At 35.7% G+C, this 15,156-nt stretch overlaps 2 protein-coding genes across 2 annotated transcripts; both read left to right on the forward strand.

The window, feature by feature from the left end:
• Positions 1-3,021: 3,021 nt before the first annotated feature.
• LOC111627913 lies at positions 3,022-3,996 on the forward strand (the record flags this gene model as incomplete). Its single annotated transcript, XM_023371594.1, has 1 exon — positions 3,022-3,996. A coding segment is annotated over one exon (957 nt), but the record flags the coding sequence as incomplete, so codon positions are not given.
• A 9,906-nt stretch (positions 3,997-13,902) lies between these two features.
• On the forward strand, positions 13,903-15,043 carry LOC111627917. The gene has a single exon (XM_023371598.1). It carries the CDS (start codon positions 14,022-14,024, stop codon positions 14,661-14,663), a length of 642 nt encoding a protein of 213 aa, XP_023227366.1. The 5' UTR covers positions 13,903-14,021; the 3' UTR covers positions 14,664-15,043.
• The last annotated feature ends 113 nt before the right edge of the window (positions 15,044-15,156 follow it).

Consider the following 15,156-nt stretch of genomic DNA (forward strand, 5'->3'; position numbering starts at 1 on the left):
TTTTCTATTCTTTGTCTATGGAGAGATATTGTTGTAAATTATTGGTTTTATAGCTTTTTGTACATTCCTTTTTGAACTCTGGTTAGTTTTTTCTAGTTTGAATAACATTAGTTTGACGAATAAGCGTCTTTTCAGAAAAGATTGATTCAAATTCGACTATACCAATCAGAATCTAGAATGTAAACAAATGCTAAAAAATCGTTATTTTCATGGTTTTTTAGCGCTATTTTTACTTATTTTTGTTATTTAATGCTATTTAGACGAATAGGCAAGTTTTCCGAAGCATAAAATTGAAGATTTTCCGCCAAAATAGAAACTTCCCGATAACACCGGAAATGACGTTCTAACATCATTTTAAAATATTTGATATCTAAACCAGAAAGTGTTAGATAGAAATAGACTTATTTATAGAACAATCCCCCATTTCTCACCTCAGGGAAAGTCATAAAACAGTTGGGTGCTAATGACTTTGTGAAAGGGAAAAGTTTTAAACTTAGAAACTTCGAAAGAAGGGATTTGGCCTGTACCGTTTGCGGGCCGCATAAACATTGATAGGGGGCCGTATGTGGTTCGCGGGCCGCAGGTTGTGCACCCCTGACCAAATGAATCTCTTACTCGTAATGAAAAATGTCTGCTGATATCAGCTACCAAAGCAACAGAAAAAGAGAATAACAAAGCAAAACTACTCATACTTAAAACAGGGGTAACAACTAGGAATGTGGGTTCCAAAAAAGCCAGTAAGAACCCACTTAATAAACAAAGAATAAAAGCAGCCCTCTCTAAATCAAAGAAATCGGAGACCCAGTCTATGAGTGAGTTCTCTGACTTCTCTGATAATGAGAATAATAAGGGGGTGACACCACCAACGTCACCTCCAAAAGAAAAACCCCCTGTGAAATTAAAGAGGGATAACCTTGCTACAAATGCTGTCTCAAACACCTAATGGATTATAAAATAATCCAATGGAACTGTCATGGTTTCTGCAAGAATGTCTCTGACATTAAACACTTAACATCATCTACCTCGTCGCTCTGTGTGGCACTCCAGGAAACACATCTAAAACCTGGAGAAAAAAATCTATTTAAAAGGATTCTATCTCTATTGCAAGGATGATGATAGCCACAACCATGCCAGTGGCGGTGTGGCTATTCTGGTTTCAAATCACATTCCATCCTTACTGGTAAAAATAACCACTACTTTGCAAGCTGTGGCAGTCAGAATTTCTATTGGAGTAACTGTCACAGTTTGTTTTATATACTTGCCACCAGTTGTCAGAGTCAATGAGGATGAATTGGATACGTTGGTTGAACAGCTGCCGACTCTGTTCCTGTTACTTGGTGATTTTAATGGTTACAATCCTATGTGGGGCAGTCCTGACATTAACCGTCAAGGCAGAGCCATTGAAAGATTCATAGGCAATCACCAATTATATTTAAACAATCATCTATCATACTAACACTAATGGTGTGAGAATTAAGAAAATAACTACCAACTATATTTATTTAATACTGGAGAAGTGACATACTTCAATGCCCTAATAAGAACATTCACTGCCATTGATCTATCTTTAGCAAGTCCAAACCTGTTTTCAGCATTTACATGGGAGGTAGGATCTAATCCCCTTTCTAGCAACCACTTCTTAATATTTCTAAAATATCAAGGCAGAGAAAGCAGTGAAACAGCCCGTCCACTACGCTGGAAACTTGAAACGGCAGATTGGCCTGCATTTTCCTCTTTGGCTGATATCACTGAGGAAATGGTCAATACTGCTTGATAATAATGAGGCAGTTGAAGTTGTCACTTCTAGTATTATTCAGGCAGCTGAAAAAACAATGGGAAAAACATCAACTAGATATTCAAAGCATCCGAAACCATGATGGGACCAGAATTGCAAGGCAGCATTTAAAGCACAAAAGAAAGCATGGGGACTTTTCAGAAAGTACCCCACTACTAACTATTTGATAGCTTTTCAAAAAGCAAAGGCAAATGCCAGAAGAATAAGAAGGCAAAGCCAAAGGGATTCTTGGAGGAAGTATGTTTCTAGCATAACATCTTCCACTAGCTCAAAAGCAGTCTGGGATAAAATCAATAAAATTAATGGGAAACATGCTTCTCAGTCTCTGTCAATGCTGGAAAATAATGGCACAATAATTAGCGATGTACAGGTTATAGCTGATACGTTGGGTGAAACATTTTCTGCTTCATCCAGCAATATTATGTATGCAAAGAATTTACAAGCTTATAAAGCCCAAAGAGAAAAACAAAATTTAAATTTTTATTATTCATCTAATGAGGAATATAATGTGACATTCACTAGAATTGAATTACATACAGCGATCCATTACTCGAGGAATAGTGTTGTAGGCCCAGATAAAATCCACAAAAGCATGATTAGAAATCTTTTAAACAATTCTCTTTCTAATCTTCTGTGTATATTTAACAGAATATGGACAGAACATGCTTTTCTAGACTCTTGGAGTCTATCTATCATTACTCCCATTCTTAAACCAGGTAAAGACCACAAGAATTTTTTTAATTACAGACCAATCTCTCTGACTAGTTGCCTGTGTAAACTCTTTGAGAGGATGGTAAACGGACGGAGGATGTAACTGTCAGAGGAAAAGAACTACATTTCACCACATCAGGGTGGTTTTCATAGGAACAGAAGTACCACTGATAACTTAGTAAACCTTGAAACATCTATACGCGAAGCGTTTGTTAGACGACAGCACTTAGTGTCTGTGTTTTTAGATATAGAGAAGGCTTATGATCGCTGTTGGCGATATGGGATACTCTGTGATTTGCACGAATTCAGGTTGCGGGGTAATTTGCCAATTTTTATAAAAAACTTTACAGAATCGAAGATTTCAAGTCAGGATGGGCAACACAGTATCTAGGCTTTTCACACAAGAAGGTATTTTTCAAGGTTGTATTTTGAGTTTGACATTGTTCCTAATCAAAATTAACAGCATAGCAAACTGTCTTCCCCCTAGTGTGAAACACTTTGTATGTGGATGACTTTCAGTTTCACAGGCCGAGATTGATAGTACGCCACCCTGGTCTACTCCTGTGATAAATGTTGACTTTAGCTTAAAGCAGTTTCCTAAGGAATCAACTCCAGACTATGTCTATAAACAGCACTTTGCAGAAATCCAACACAATGATAGGTATTTAATTCTTATTTACACTGACGGTTCTAAATCTGATGATTATGTTGGCTCAGCTCTTGTCTGCCAGGATGAAATTGTGGCAGAGCAAATTTCATCGAATTCATCTATTTTTACTGCAGAGCTGCATGCTATCCACTTAGCCTTAAACTATGTAATCAGAAAAGGTCATTGTCGCTGTGTTATTTACACTGACTCAGTTAGTGCACTTCAGGCTTTGATCTCGTGTGAACCTAGTTCTCACTCTATAGTGATTAAAATTCGTAAATTGTTTAGCCATCTTCTTGCAAGGAATTTCTCTATAAAATTTTGTTGGGTCCCAGGCCATGTTGGTATAAGAGGAAATGAAGAAGCAGATGCAGCTGCAAAATCAGCTAGTCCTCCACAGCACACAATGCGTATTGAAGGAGGTGATTTCAAGCTAGTCATTAAAAAACGACTAGCAGAGAGATGGCAAAATATGTGGAACGCACAAGTCCACAATAAACTGCATGAGATCAAACCTACGATAGAAAATTGGACACACAAGAAATTTTATAACAGGAGATCTGAAGTTATTATTACTCGTTTGAGAATTGGACATACTCGGTTGACTCATCAATACCTTTTGAAGGGTGACGAGCAGCCAGTATGCCAGTATTGCAACTGTCCTCTTACTGTAAAACACATACTGCTCGATTGCTCTGTTTTTGAGACCAGGCGTAGGCAGCATTTTGGAAATGCAAATTTTAAACAGATTCTGGGTCAGAGGCCCAATTTTTATGATATATTAGACTTTTTAAAAGTCAATAATTTGTGTAAAGAAATTTAATTATTTATTTATTTATTTACCTATTTAATTATCTATTTATTTATCTTTTAGCTTTTTGTTCGTTCTTGTTTGTTATTAATATGTATATATTTGTTTTTTTGTTGCTGTTGTTTATTTATTTATTTATTTGTTTTTGTCATATGTTTGTTATTTGTGATGTTTATAATTATTTACCATTTGTTATGGCGCAGCTTAGCCTATATGGCTCTTGTGCCAAAAAACCAAAACCAACCAACCAACCTTTCAGATCTCTTGCCAGTCTAGCAACATGAGTTTTATTGAGAGATAACTGCAAACCTTCCTAAATTGCATATGCGACAATTGGACCAAGACTAATGGTTTTAGTTTTAACACGGAGAAGATTTCGTGCATCCACTTTTGTTGAAGGCGTGGTTTGCACCTGGATTCTGAAATTCAGTCAGAAGAGTATAAAATTATGATGGTCAATGAAGTGAAGTTTTTGGAAGTTTTATTTGACCTTAAACTGACGTTTTTATTGCACTTGCACAATTTGCAGTGTAGATGTTTAAAATCTCTGAACCTTTGAAAGGTACTGTGCTGCTTATCTTGGGGAGCAGACAAATGTTCTTTGCTCAGGATTTATAGGGCCGTTGTTCGCACAAAGCTGGATTACGGATGCATTATTTATGGCTCTGCGTGAGAATCTACTCTTTAGATTCTGGATACAATCTATTGTCAAGCACTGCGTTTGTGCACTGGTGCATTTCGAACTTCCTTTGTTTAAAGTTTGTATGTGGATTTTTATGAGCCTCCACTATCTGTTAGGAGAGAAAGTTGTTTTTTTTTTTTATTATATAAAACAAAAATCTCTTGCTAAACCTTCTGTTGATTGTACAGTATTAGATGCTCATCTTAAACGAATATTTGAAGCTCGCCCAAGTAATGTCTTTACATTCGACATAAGAATGGAGAATGTAAGCAGCATGATTGATTGACCTGGACGCAAGCAACATATCACAGGTTGAGGTTTATAGTATTTGACCATGGTCAACTTCAGCGATAGATGTTGACTTGAGCCTAAAGCAGTTTTCCAAAGAAACCACATTAGACTGTGTATTGACAGCATCTTGCAGAAATTCAACATTGTGATAGGAATTTAATTTATATATACATCAATGGATTTAAATCAGATAACTATATTGGCTTAGCCGTTGTTCGCCAGGATGAAATCGTTGCAGTGCAAATCTCATTGAATTTTTTAATTTTTAATGCGAAGTTGCATGTCATTTATTTACCCTAAAGTATATAAATAGGAAAGGTCATCATTGCTGCGTGATTTACACTGACTCAGCTAGTGCACTTCAGGCTTTGATCTCGTATAAATTTAGTTCTCATTCCAAAGTGATTAAAATTTGGAAACTAATTTGTCATCTCACTATGAGAAATTTTTCTGTAAAGTTTCGTTGGATCTCAGGTTACATGGGTTTAAGAGGTAATTAATTAGTTGCAGTTGCTAAATCAGTAAGTCGTTTACAGCATACAATGTGTATCGAAGGAGGTGATTTAAAGCTAGTCGTTAAAAAACGACTAGAAGAGAGATTGCAAAACATGTGGATTCGTGCAATCCACAATAAACTACATGATATCAAACTGATGATAGAAAATTGGACACACAATAAACAGTATGACAGGAGATCTGAAGTAATTCTTAGTCGTTTGAGAATTGGGCATACTCGGTTGACTCATCAATACCTTTTGAAGGGTGAAGACCAGCCAGTATGTGAGTATTGCAACTGGTTTTTAAGTGTAAAACACATGCTTTGCAACTGCACTGCTTTTGATCAAAGTTGTAGACAGCATTTTGGAAATGCAAGTTTGAGAGAGATTTNAGGAGATCTGAAGTAATTCTTACTCGTTTGAGAATTGGGCATACTCGGTTGACTCATCAATACCTTTTGAAGGGTGAAGACCAGCCAGTGTGCGAGCATTGCAACTGCTTTCTAAGTGTAAAACACATGCTTTGCAACTGCACAGCTTTTCATCAAAGTCATAGACAGCATTTTGGAAATGCAAGTTTGAGAGAGATTTTGGGCCAGAGGCCAAATCTTGACGAATTATTGAACTTTTTGAAAGTGAATAATATTTATAAACATATTTAATTATTTACTTATTTATTTATTTCTTTATTTAAGTATATATTTTGTTATTATTATGTATATTGTTATATATTGTTTTGTTATTCATTTTGTTATTTATTAGTTTATTTATTTATTTATATTAAACATTATACATTATATATATATATTTATTTATTTATTTAGTTATTTATATTATTTGTCATGGCGCAGCTTGGCCTGTGTGGCTTTTGCGCCAATAAACTCTAACGAATCAACTAACCAACCATCAAATTTATCTCAGTAAATGTTCTATAATGGTCAACAATACCTATAATGACTTTACAAAGGACTGTTACTGGTGCAAATTAAATAACTTTTCATTATTCCATATCGTCAGTAAATGTCCTGCGCTAGAGTATTTTGCCGAAAATATCAAATCAAGGACTGATTTTATAAAAATCAAGAATCTAGTTTTAGATCCAAATTTCATATGTTAACAATTAATTATATGTATAAAATAAATAAATATTTCATTTATAGTATCAAAGAATTATCCAATTGTAATATTGAAAGCACATCTAACTAATTATTACGACAAGTTTTCTCAAATTTATATATTTCTGTTTTTTTTATATTTCCTTTGCTTATTACTACCACTACAGATTTTCTACATGAAATATATGTGATTGTATTAATTAATAATATAAATAAGTTTATTAATACTGTTCTTTTCTACTTTCCTGTAACAAGGTCTCCTTAATTAATTAATACAATAAAGATATTATTATTATTGTGTCGTGTTTAGTAGGTTATACTCGGTTTACATTGGTGGCTGTGTGCTATGCCAGACCAGAGTCAAGGCATAGCAACCAAAACAGAACTAAGATAAAATGTGTGTGTCAGTGTCTGTATTCAGGAATTTCCTAACAATATGGCATGTATTCAATATACTGGCCTTCTGTAGTGTTATGTATGTATTTATATTCAATTGTAATGTTCCCAGGCTTCTGTGTAGTGTGTGGGGTATCACGCCTGTACAGGAGAGAACGACAAGTGCAATAAGCACCCTATCCATCCTCCACAGATGCCTTATTTTCTGGGCGAGTTCTGTGTACTTTCTAATTTTTTCAGTGCATGTGTTTTGTACATTGTGAGTGTTGTACATTGTGAGTGTGCTATTTGAGTCTGCTAGAGTTACTGCTTTACGTAATTGTGATGTTTCTTGTTTCCTATAGAAAAACTCTAGCAGTGACTGTATTTGTTTGTCGTGAAGGTTAACTATGTCAATCAGGCCACGTCAGCCATTTTTATATGGAAGGGTTAATCTTTCTACGGCGGATTTAGGATGATGTTGTTTATGCTTAGTAAGTGTTGTTCTTGTTTTTCTTTGTAGTTGCTAGAGATCTGTGTGAGTGCAATGTATAACTCCATAAGAGTATGTTAGTACTTGGATGACATATGTGTTTATTGCTTTAACTGTGTATTTTGCATTTAACTGTGTTCTGAGGATAGCGTTTAACCTAGTTTGGTATTCTTTAATTAATCTTTGCTTTATTTGTGTATGTTCTGTTAGTCTGGCCTGTTGGAATCCTAAATACTTGTAGAACTCGTTCTCTTCCATGGATTCAATGTCGTCTCCATTTCCAAGTGCAAAATCTTCTTTCTTCAGGATTCCTTTTTCTATGTGAAGTGTTTTGCANGAGAGATGGCAAAACGTGTGGAATGCACAAGTCCACAATAAACTACATGAGATCAAGCCAAATATAGAAAATTGGACACATAATAAACAGTATGACAGGAGATCTGAAGTAATTCTTACTCGTTTGAGAATTGGGCATACTCGGTTGACTCATCAATACCTTTTGAAGGGTGAAGACCAGCCAGTGTGCGAGCATTGCAACTGCTTTCTAAGTGTAAAACACATGCTTTGCAACTGCACAGCTTTTCATCAAAGTCATAGACAGCATTTTGGAAATGCAAGTTTGAGAGAGATTTTGGGCCAGAGGCCAAATCTTGACGAATTATTGAACTTTTTGAAAGTGAATAATATTTATAAACATATTTAATTATTTACTTATTTATTTATTTCTTTATTTAAGTATATATTTTGTTATTATTATGTATATTGTTATATATTGTTTTGTTATTCATTTTGTTATTTATTAGTTTATTTATTTATTTATATTAAACATTATACATTATATATATATATTTATTTATTTATTTAGTTATTTATATTATTTGTCATGGCGCAGCTTGGCCTGTGTGGCTTTTGCGCCAATAAACTCTAACGAATCAACTAACCAACCATCAAATTTATCTCAGTAAATGTTCTATAATGGTCAACAATACCTATAATGACTTTACAAAGGACTGTTACTGGTGCAAATTAAATAACTTTTCATTATTCCATATCGTCAGTAAATGTCCTGCGCTAGAGTATTTTGCCGAAAATATCAAATTAACGACTTAATTCATAAAAATCAAGAATCTAATCTTAGATCCAAATTTGATATGTTAACAATTAATTATATGTATAAAATAAATAAATATTTCATTTATAGTATCAAAGAATTATCCAATTGTAATATTGAAAGCACATCTAACTAATTATTACGACAAGTTTTCTCAAATTTATATATTTCTGTTTTTTTTATATTTCCTTTGCTTATTACTACCACTACAGATTTTCTACATGAAATATATGTGATTGTATTAATTAATAATATAAATAAGTTTATTAATACTGTTCTTTTCTACTTTCCTGTAACAAGGTCTCCTTAATTAATTAATACAATAAAGATATTATTATTATTGTGTCGTGTTTAGTAGGTTATACTCGGTTTACATTGGTGGCTGTGTGCTATGCCAGACCAGAGTCAAGGCATAGCAACCAAAACAGAACTAAGATAAAATGTGTGTGTCAGTGTCTGTATTCAGGAATTTCCTAACAATATGGCATGTATTCAATATACTGGCCTTCTGTAGTGTTATGTATGTATTTATATTCAATTGTAATGTTCCCAGGCTTCTGTGTAGTGTGTGGGGTATCACGCCTGTACAGGAGAGAACGACAAGTGCAATAAGCACCCTATCCATCCTCCACAGATGCCTTATTTTCTGGGCGAGTTCTGTGTACTTTCTAATTTTTTCAGTGCATGTGTTTTGTACATTGTGAGTGTTGTACATTGTGAGTGTGCTATTTGAGTCTGCTAGAGTTACTGCTTTACGTAATTGTGATGTTTCTTGTTTCCTATAGAAAAACTCTAGCAGTGACTGTATTTGTTTGTCGTGAAGGTTAACTATGTCAATCAGGCCACGTCAGCCATTTTTATATGGAAGGGTTAATCTTTCTACGGCGGATTTAGGATGATGGTGATTATGCTTAGTAAGTGTTGTTCTTGTTTTTCTTTGTAGTTGCTAGAGATCTGTGTGAGTGCAATGTATAACTTCATAAGAGTATGTTAGTACTTGGATGACATATGTGTTTATTGCTTTAACTGTGTATTTTGCATTTAACTGTGTTCTGAGGATAGCGTTTAACCTAGTTTGGTATTCTTTAATTAATCTTTGCTTTATTTGTGTATGTTCTGTTAGTCTGGCCTGTTGGAATCCTAAATACTTGTAGAACTCGCCCTCTTCCATGGATTCAATGTCGTCTCCATTTCCAAGTGCAAAATCTTCTTTCTTCAGGATTCCTTTTTCTATGTGAAGTTTTTTGCATTTGTCTAGGCCAAACTCCATTTGTATGTCCTTAGTGTATGAATGTGTGATTTGTAGGAGTTGATGAAGTTGTTTTTGTGTGGATGCATAAAGTTTTATGTCGTCCATGTACATGAGATGTGAGAGTGTAAACTGTGTTGTTTTTTCGTGTCTGATATTGTAGCCATATTGCGTGTTGTTTAACATGTTGGATAATGGATTCAGGGCTAGGCAGAACCAGAGAGGACTCAAGGAATCTCCTTGAAAAATTCCTCGCCTAATGAATATTTCGTTTGTTTGTATGGAAGTGTTACTAACCCTGAGATGTAGTGTTGTTCTCCAGTGCTGCATAGTGTTTTCGAAGAATGCAATGAGTGATGGATGTATTTTGTACATGTGTAGAATATGTAGCAGCCAACTGTGTGGAACACTGTCGAATGCTTTTCTGTAGTCTATATATGCCATGTGTATGTTTCTGTGTTGTTTGTGTGCTTGCCGTAGAATGACTGAATCTATGAGTAACTGTTCTTTGCATCCCCTGTGATTTCTACGGCAACCTTTTTGTTGTTCTGTAAGAATGTCGTGTTCTTCAACATGTTTGTATATTTTGTTTGTGATACAGGATGTCAATAATTTGTAGAGTGTTGGAAGACATGTAATTGGTCTGTATTGTGTGGGGTCTGTGGTTTTGTTGTTTTTAGGTTTCATGTAGGTGATGCCCTGAGTAAGAAATTTTGGCATGTCTTGTGGATTGATGATGATGTGTGTTAGATGTTTAGCTAGTTCCTGGTGCAGTGATGTAAACTTTTTGTACCAGAAATTGTGAATGTTGTCTACACCAGGTGTCTTCCAGTTGTGTGTTCTGTTAACAGCGTAGCAAATGTCGTGTACGTTTATTTCAGCACAGGGCATAGTTGGTATGTTGTGCAAGTTTCTGTTCTCCTCCTCAATCCAGCCTGCATCAGCATTGTGTGTAACAGCATTGGACCAAAGAGAAGACCAATAAGTTGTGAGTTGTTTTTCTGTTGGTGTGCGACTATGCTGTGTATCAGTGTTTGTTTTGGTACTGATTTGTCTGTAGAAAAGTTTTTCGTTTGTTGCGAATAATTTATTTTGTTGTTTTTGTAGTGTACATGTTTTGTATCGTTTGAGTCTACGTGCTTTGGCTGCGAGTTTCTGTTTCAGTGTATCGATGTATTCTGTAATGTATGTGTTGTGATGTTCATGTTTTGTGTGTGTTTTGGTTTTTTTGAAAATGTTTTTGAGTTGTTTCTTTAATTTGGGTGTTATGTTGTTCTTAGTGTATTGTGTCAGCCTGCCTAATTGCTGTCTAATGTCATTTATTTGTGTTTCTATTCTTCCCTGCCAGGCAGGCTTGTGATAGGATTGTGTTTTGTGTGTGTCTGTCTGTGATTGTATTTTTAGTCCATGGTGTGTTACTACTGTGACTGCTCCGGCATAAACTAATGTATGAATGTCTGAGAGTGTAGAAATTGAATGAATGTAGTTTGGTAGTAGGTGAGTGTTTACATAATTTAGTGTTTTCTCTACTACCTTTGACATGTTGATTTTCGGTATTCGTGGTCTTTGTGTGGGATCTGTGCCGGTATATTTAGTGAGTATTAACTAATTTTATGTCTATGTTATCAGTGATCAATGAGGAAGTGCCTGTAGTATCATTAGTTGTAGTTGTTGTATGTGTGCAATTATTAATGCTTGTTGCTGGATTATCCTGACAGGTTAAGTGATCTTTATTAATAATGTTAAATGTTTCTGTCTGTTGATGTATTTGATCAGCAACCTGTTGTTTGATAAGTTCAAGTGTCGTTTGTGGAATTAGGTTGTTCTGTGACAGTGAGGTGAGGATATTGTTGTGTGAATCTATGGTGTAGTAGCTGTCTGTATGCTGTCATGTTTGTTTCGAGTTTTGTGATTACATAGTAAGTGCAGATGATAAACTCGTTTATTACTGATGTCCATTTCATTTGTTGGCATGGTTTTCCAGTTTTTGTGGTCTGTGGATGCATTGCCACAGAAACACCAAGGCTAGGTTGATTTCTCACATCTGTTGAGGGCATTGCAGTAGCCATGCTTGGGCCGGCGCTGCTTTTGCCACTGGTACTCAAAGGAGACTGGAGCCTGTTTTTCGAACATGAGCCTCTGTCTAACTCACGAACGCGGACCTTGTTCACTTGGGCGACGTCCGAGCCGGTATCATAGTTAGATCTGGTTACTACCATGATAATTATCTACACATAATGTGGGTGTGTGGTCACTCTTAGCTTCATTTCTCCCCATAGACCTTACTTGCATGGGTGTTTCTACCAGGAGCTTGTGCTCCAGCCTGCATTTCCTTATGATTCAGTAAAATTACTTGGCTCTCCTATCATGACCAGGTGGTGACCATGGGAGAGTTGTTATTATTATTTATTGTTGAATAAATTATCAATTGGATGTATATTTGAAAATTATAGTGAAATGTCATGCATATTCATTAAGAATGGCTTTATTTTTTTAAATTATTCGAATTATTTACAAAATTTCACTTATCCTAAATTATGTTTTAAAATAAGATATACATGTATAACTTGATTAATCACTATGTGCAAAAGTGTGCTAAAACAATAATATAAATTATTCAAAAAATTTAAGCACATAGTTAAAAGTAATCAAGATAAATATGTAAAGTAATGAAATAATTAATATAAGTTGTATATATATGCAAGACTTTTGATTAAATCTGAAATGTATAAATTTATGTGAAATGAGATAATGCAGTAGAATTAAAAAAAAATTAACTAGGAATCTACAATTGCCACATTTAAGTAAAAATCAGTCTTAGCTTAGCCACTCAAATCCATGACCTTATATCTTATAGAATGATAATTGTTGACAATGAAAATAATATATTTCACAAATTTTATTGTGGAAAAAATGTTAAAAATTTTTTTAACAGAATTAAAATTTTTGTATTGAATTTTCATACAAAAATATTTCTGATCGAAATGAAAATAATATGAAATGTATTTTTTGAGTTACTTTTTCAAAATATCAAATGGAGTTAAACATTTTTTTAAATATTATATACTATATCCTTTTCGTATGAATTTATAAATAATACTTGTAATATGTTTTATAAAAACAAAATTATTCACACTGCAAAACTAAAATTGCGTACAAATTTCTATAACAGTATTTATATACTATCACAAATGAAAAATCTAATGCAGAGATTCAATTTCGAATCTTGCATGTATTAATTAATATATATATTTAATATTTTAATATACAATACAGTATAAAGAAAAAACTAGCAAAAAAAGAAACACATATGTTGACTAAAGAAGAAAATATATATGCTTTACCTTTTATCAAAATAAGAAGATGGATGCAATTGCAATCAAAACTAACTGAACTGATGTATCGAACTAACGAACTTGGAACGAACAAAACACTACCATGAATACATGGTAGGCCTTGTTGTTGTAATCGCCCATGTTTAGTAATTGACATACGACAGTATATTCCAGACCAAACTTTGAAGCGATGGGCTTCTCCTTCTTCCCTCGATGTGGGTTCCTGTTTGTGGTGAGGGGACTTCCCAGAGATGGTTTAGAAACTCTTTTCTACCATCCCTGGGATCTGAACGCCCACCCACGTGTTTGCCGTGCGTGGTGTCCCGTATGCCGGAAAGGGGGATCCTGGTAGTTGAGGGGCAACATAACGTTCCCAACACACTGCTTTGGCTCCTGCTTTGGATAAACGGGAGGCTCAAATCAGGCTCCGTTTGAGTCAATCGGCTGGTCGTTGAGTCACTTTTGACCTCGGCTTGGAGTCAACCGATCGATGCAGATCGGGCGGACATGTCAGACAAGATGTGCTCTTCTTGACTGCATTGTGAGGGTATAGCTCCTGGGAAACCCTGGTGTGACGGTCTATGGGAGGCTCCCATGTGACAGCATCTACTTGTTGGGCCCCATGGTGGGTGGGGTCACTGGGAGCTGAATATTTATTTTTAAATATGGATTTTCAAAATACAAAAATTCCAAACAAGCTAACAATGACAAATGAAAAGACCTCTAGTCAGCCAGTGTACTTAGTAGTCCACGCAACTGGAGAAAAACCGTTATATAAGTGTTCCCATTTTTGATCCAAAAATTGTTTGAATCAACTATTGGGCACTTAAAGAAAATACAGAAATTGAGGTCAGGTGACCTCCTGGTGGAAACAGCCTCTCCTCAACAAACAACAAAGCTTTTGTCAATGAAAACACTTGGAGAAATGGGAGTCTCAATCACATCACACAAAAGTCTAAACTCATCACGTGGTGTGATATCTGAGATCGACCTAATGTCTGAAGATGAATCAGATATTCAGATCGGTCTTTCAGATCAAGGTGTCACTGCTGTCCGACGCATCTCCATTCGTAGAGATGGGAAGTTAATTGCTACCAAACACTTAAATTTAACGTGTAACAAATCGACATTGCCATCTTTCATTACTGCAGGATATCTGCGCTGTCCAGTTCGCCCCTACGTTCCAAATCCGCTGCGCTGCTTCAAATGCCAGCGGTTTGGACATTCACAAACATCTTGCCGAGGCAAAAGCGTATGTGCACAGTGTGGGACTGAAGACCACGACAGTACTGAATGTAAAAGTATCCCATGCTGTGTGAACTGTAAAGATGCCCATACTTCCTACTCCCAGAAATGCCCTGCGTGGCAGAGAGAAAAAGAGGTGCAACGGATAAAAACCGTAAACAACGTATCATACACAGAGGCCCGTTGCATGGCCATTCCAAGTGCAACAACGAAACAAAAGACCTTTGCTGCTGCGTTGAAGTCTACTAAGACATGTGGGGTTCAAACAGATATTTCTGTCTCCCCAAAAGAATCTCTCACTTGACACGCAAAATGTTTGCTGACTCAATCAAAACAAACCGAAGAAAAGGAGAGTATCAAGACAAAGACACCCGTACCTAAAACAGGGTAGTAACCAGAAATGTGGGTTCTAAGAAAGCAAATAAGAACCCACTTAACAAACAAAAATTAAAAGCAGCTCTCTCTAAAGCTAAAAGATCAGAGACTCAGTCCATGAGTGAGTTCTCGGATATCTCTGATGAAGAGCCTAACATGGAGATGAAAAAACCAATGTCACCCCCAAAAGATAACCCCTCGATGTGGGTTCCTGTCCGTGGTGAGGGGACCTCCCAGAGATGGCTTAGAAAACCTTATTTGCCATCCCTGGGATCTGAACGCCCACCCACATGTTTGCCGTGCGTGGTATCCCGTATGCCAAAAAGGGGATCCTGGTAGTTGAGGGGCAACATAACGTCCCCAACACACTGCTTTGGCCCCTGCTTCGGATAAACGGGAGGCTCAAATCAGGCTCCGTTTGA

Source organism: Centruroides sculpturatus, unplaced genomic scaffold, assembly GCF_000671375.1.
Source record: "Centruroides sculpturatus isolate CEXI.00-Female unplaced genomic scaffold, Cexi_2.0 scaffold481, whole genome shotgun sequence".
Classification (NCBI taxonomy): domain Eukaryota; kingdom Metazoa; phylum Arthropoda; class Arachnida; order Scorpiones; family Buthidae; genus Centruroides; species Centruroides sculpturatus.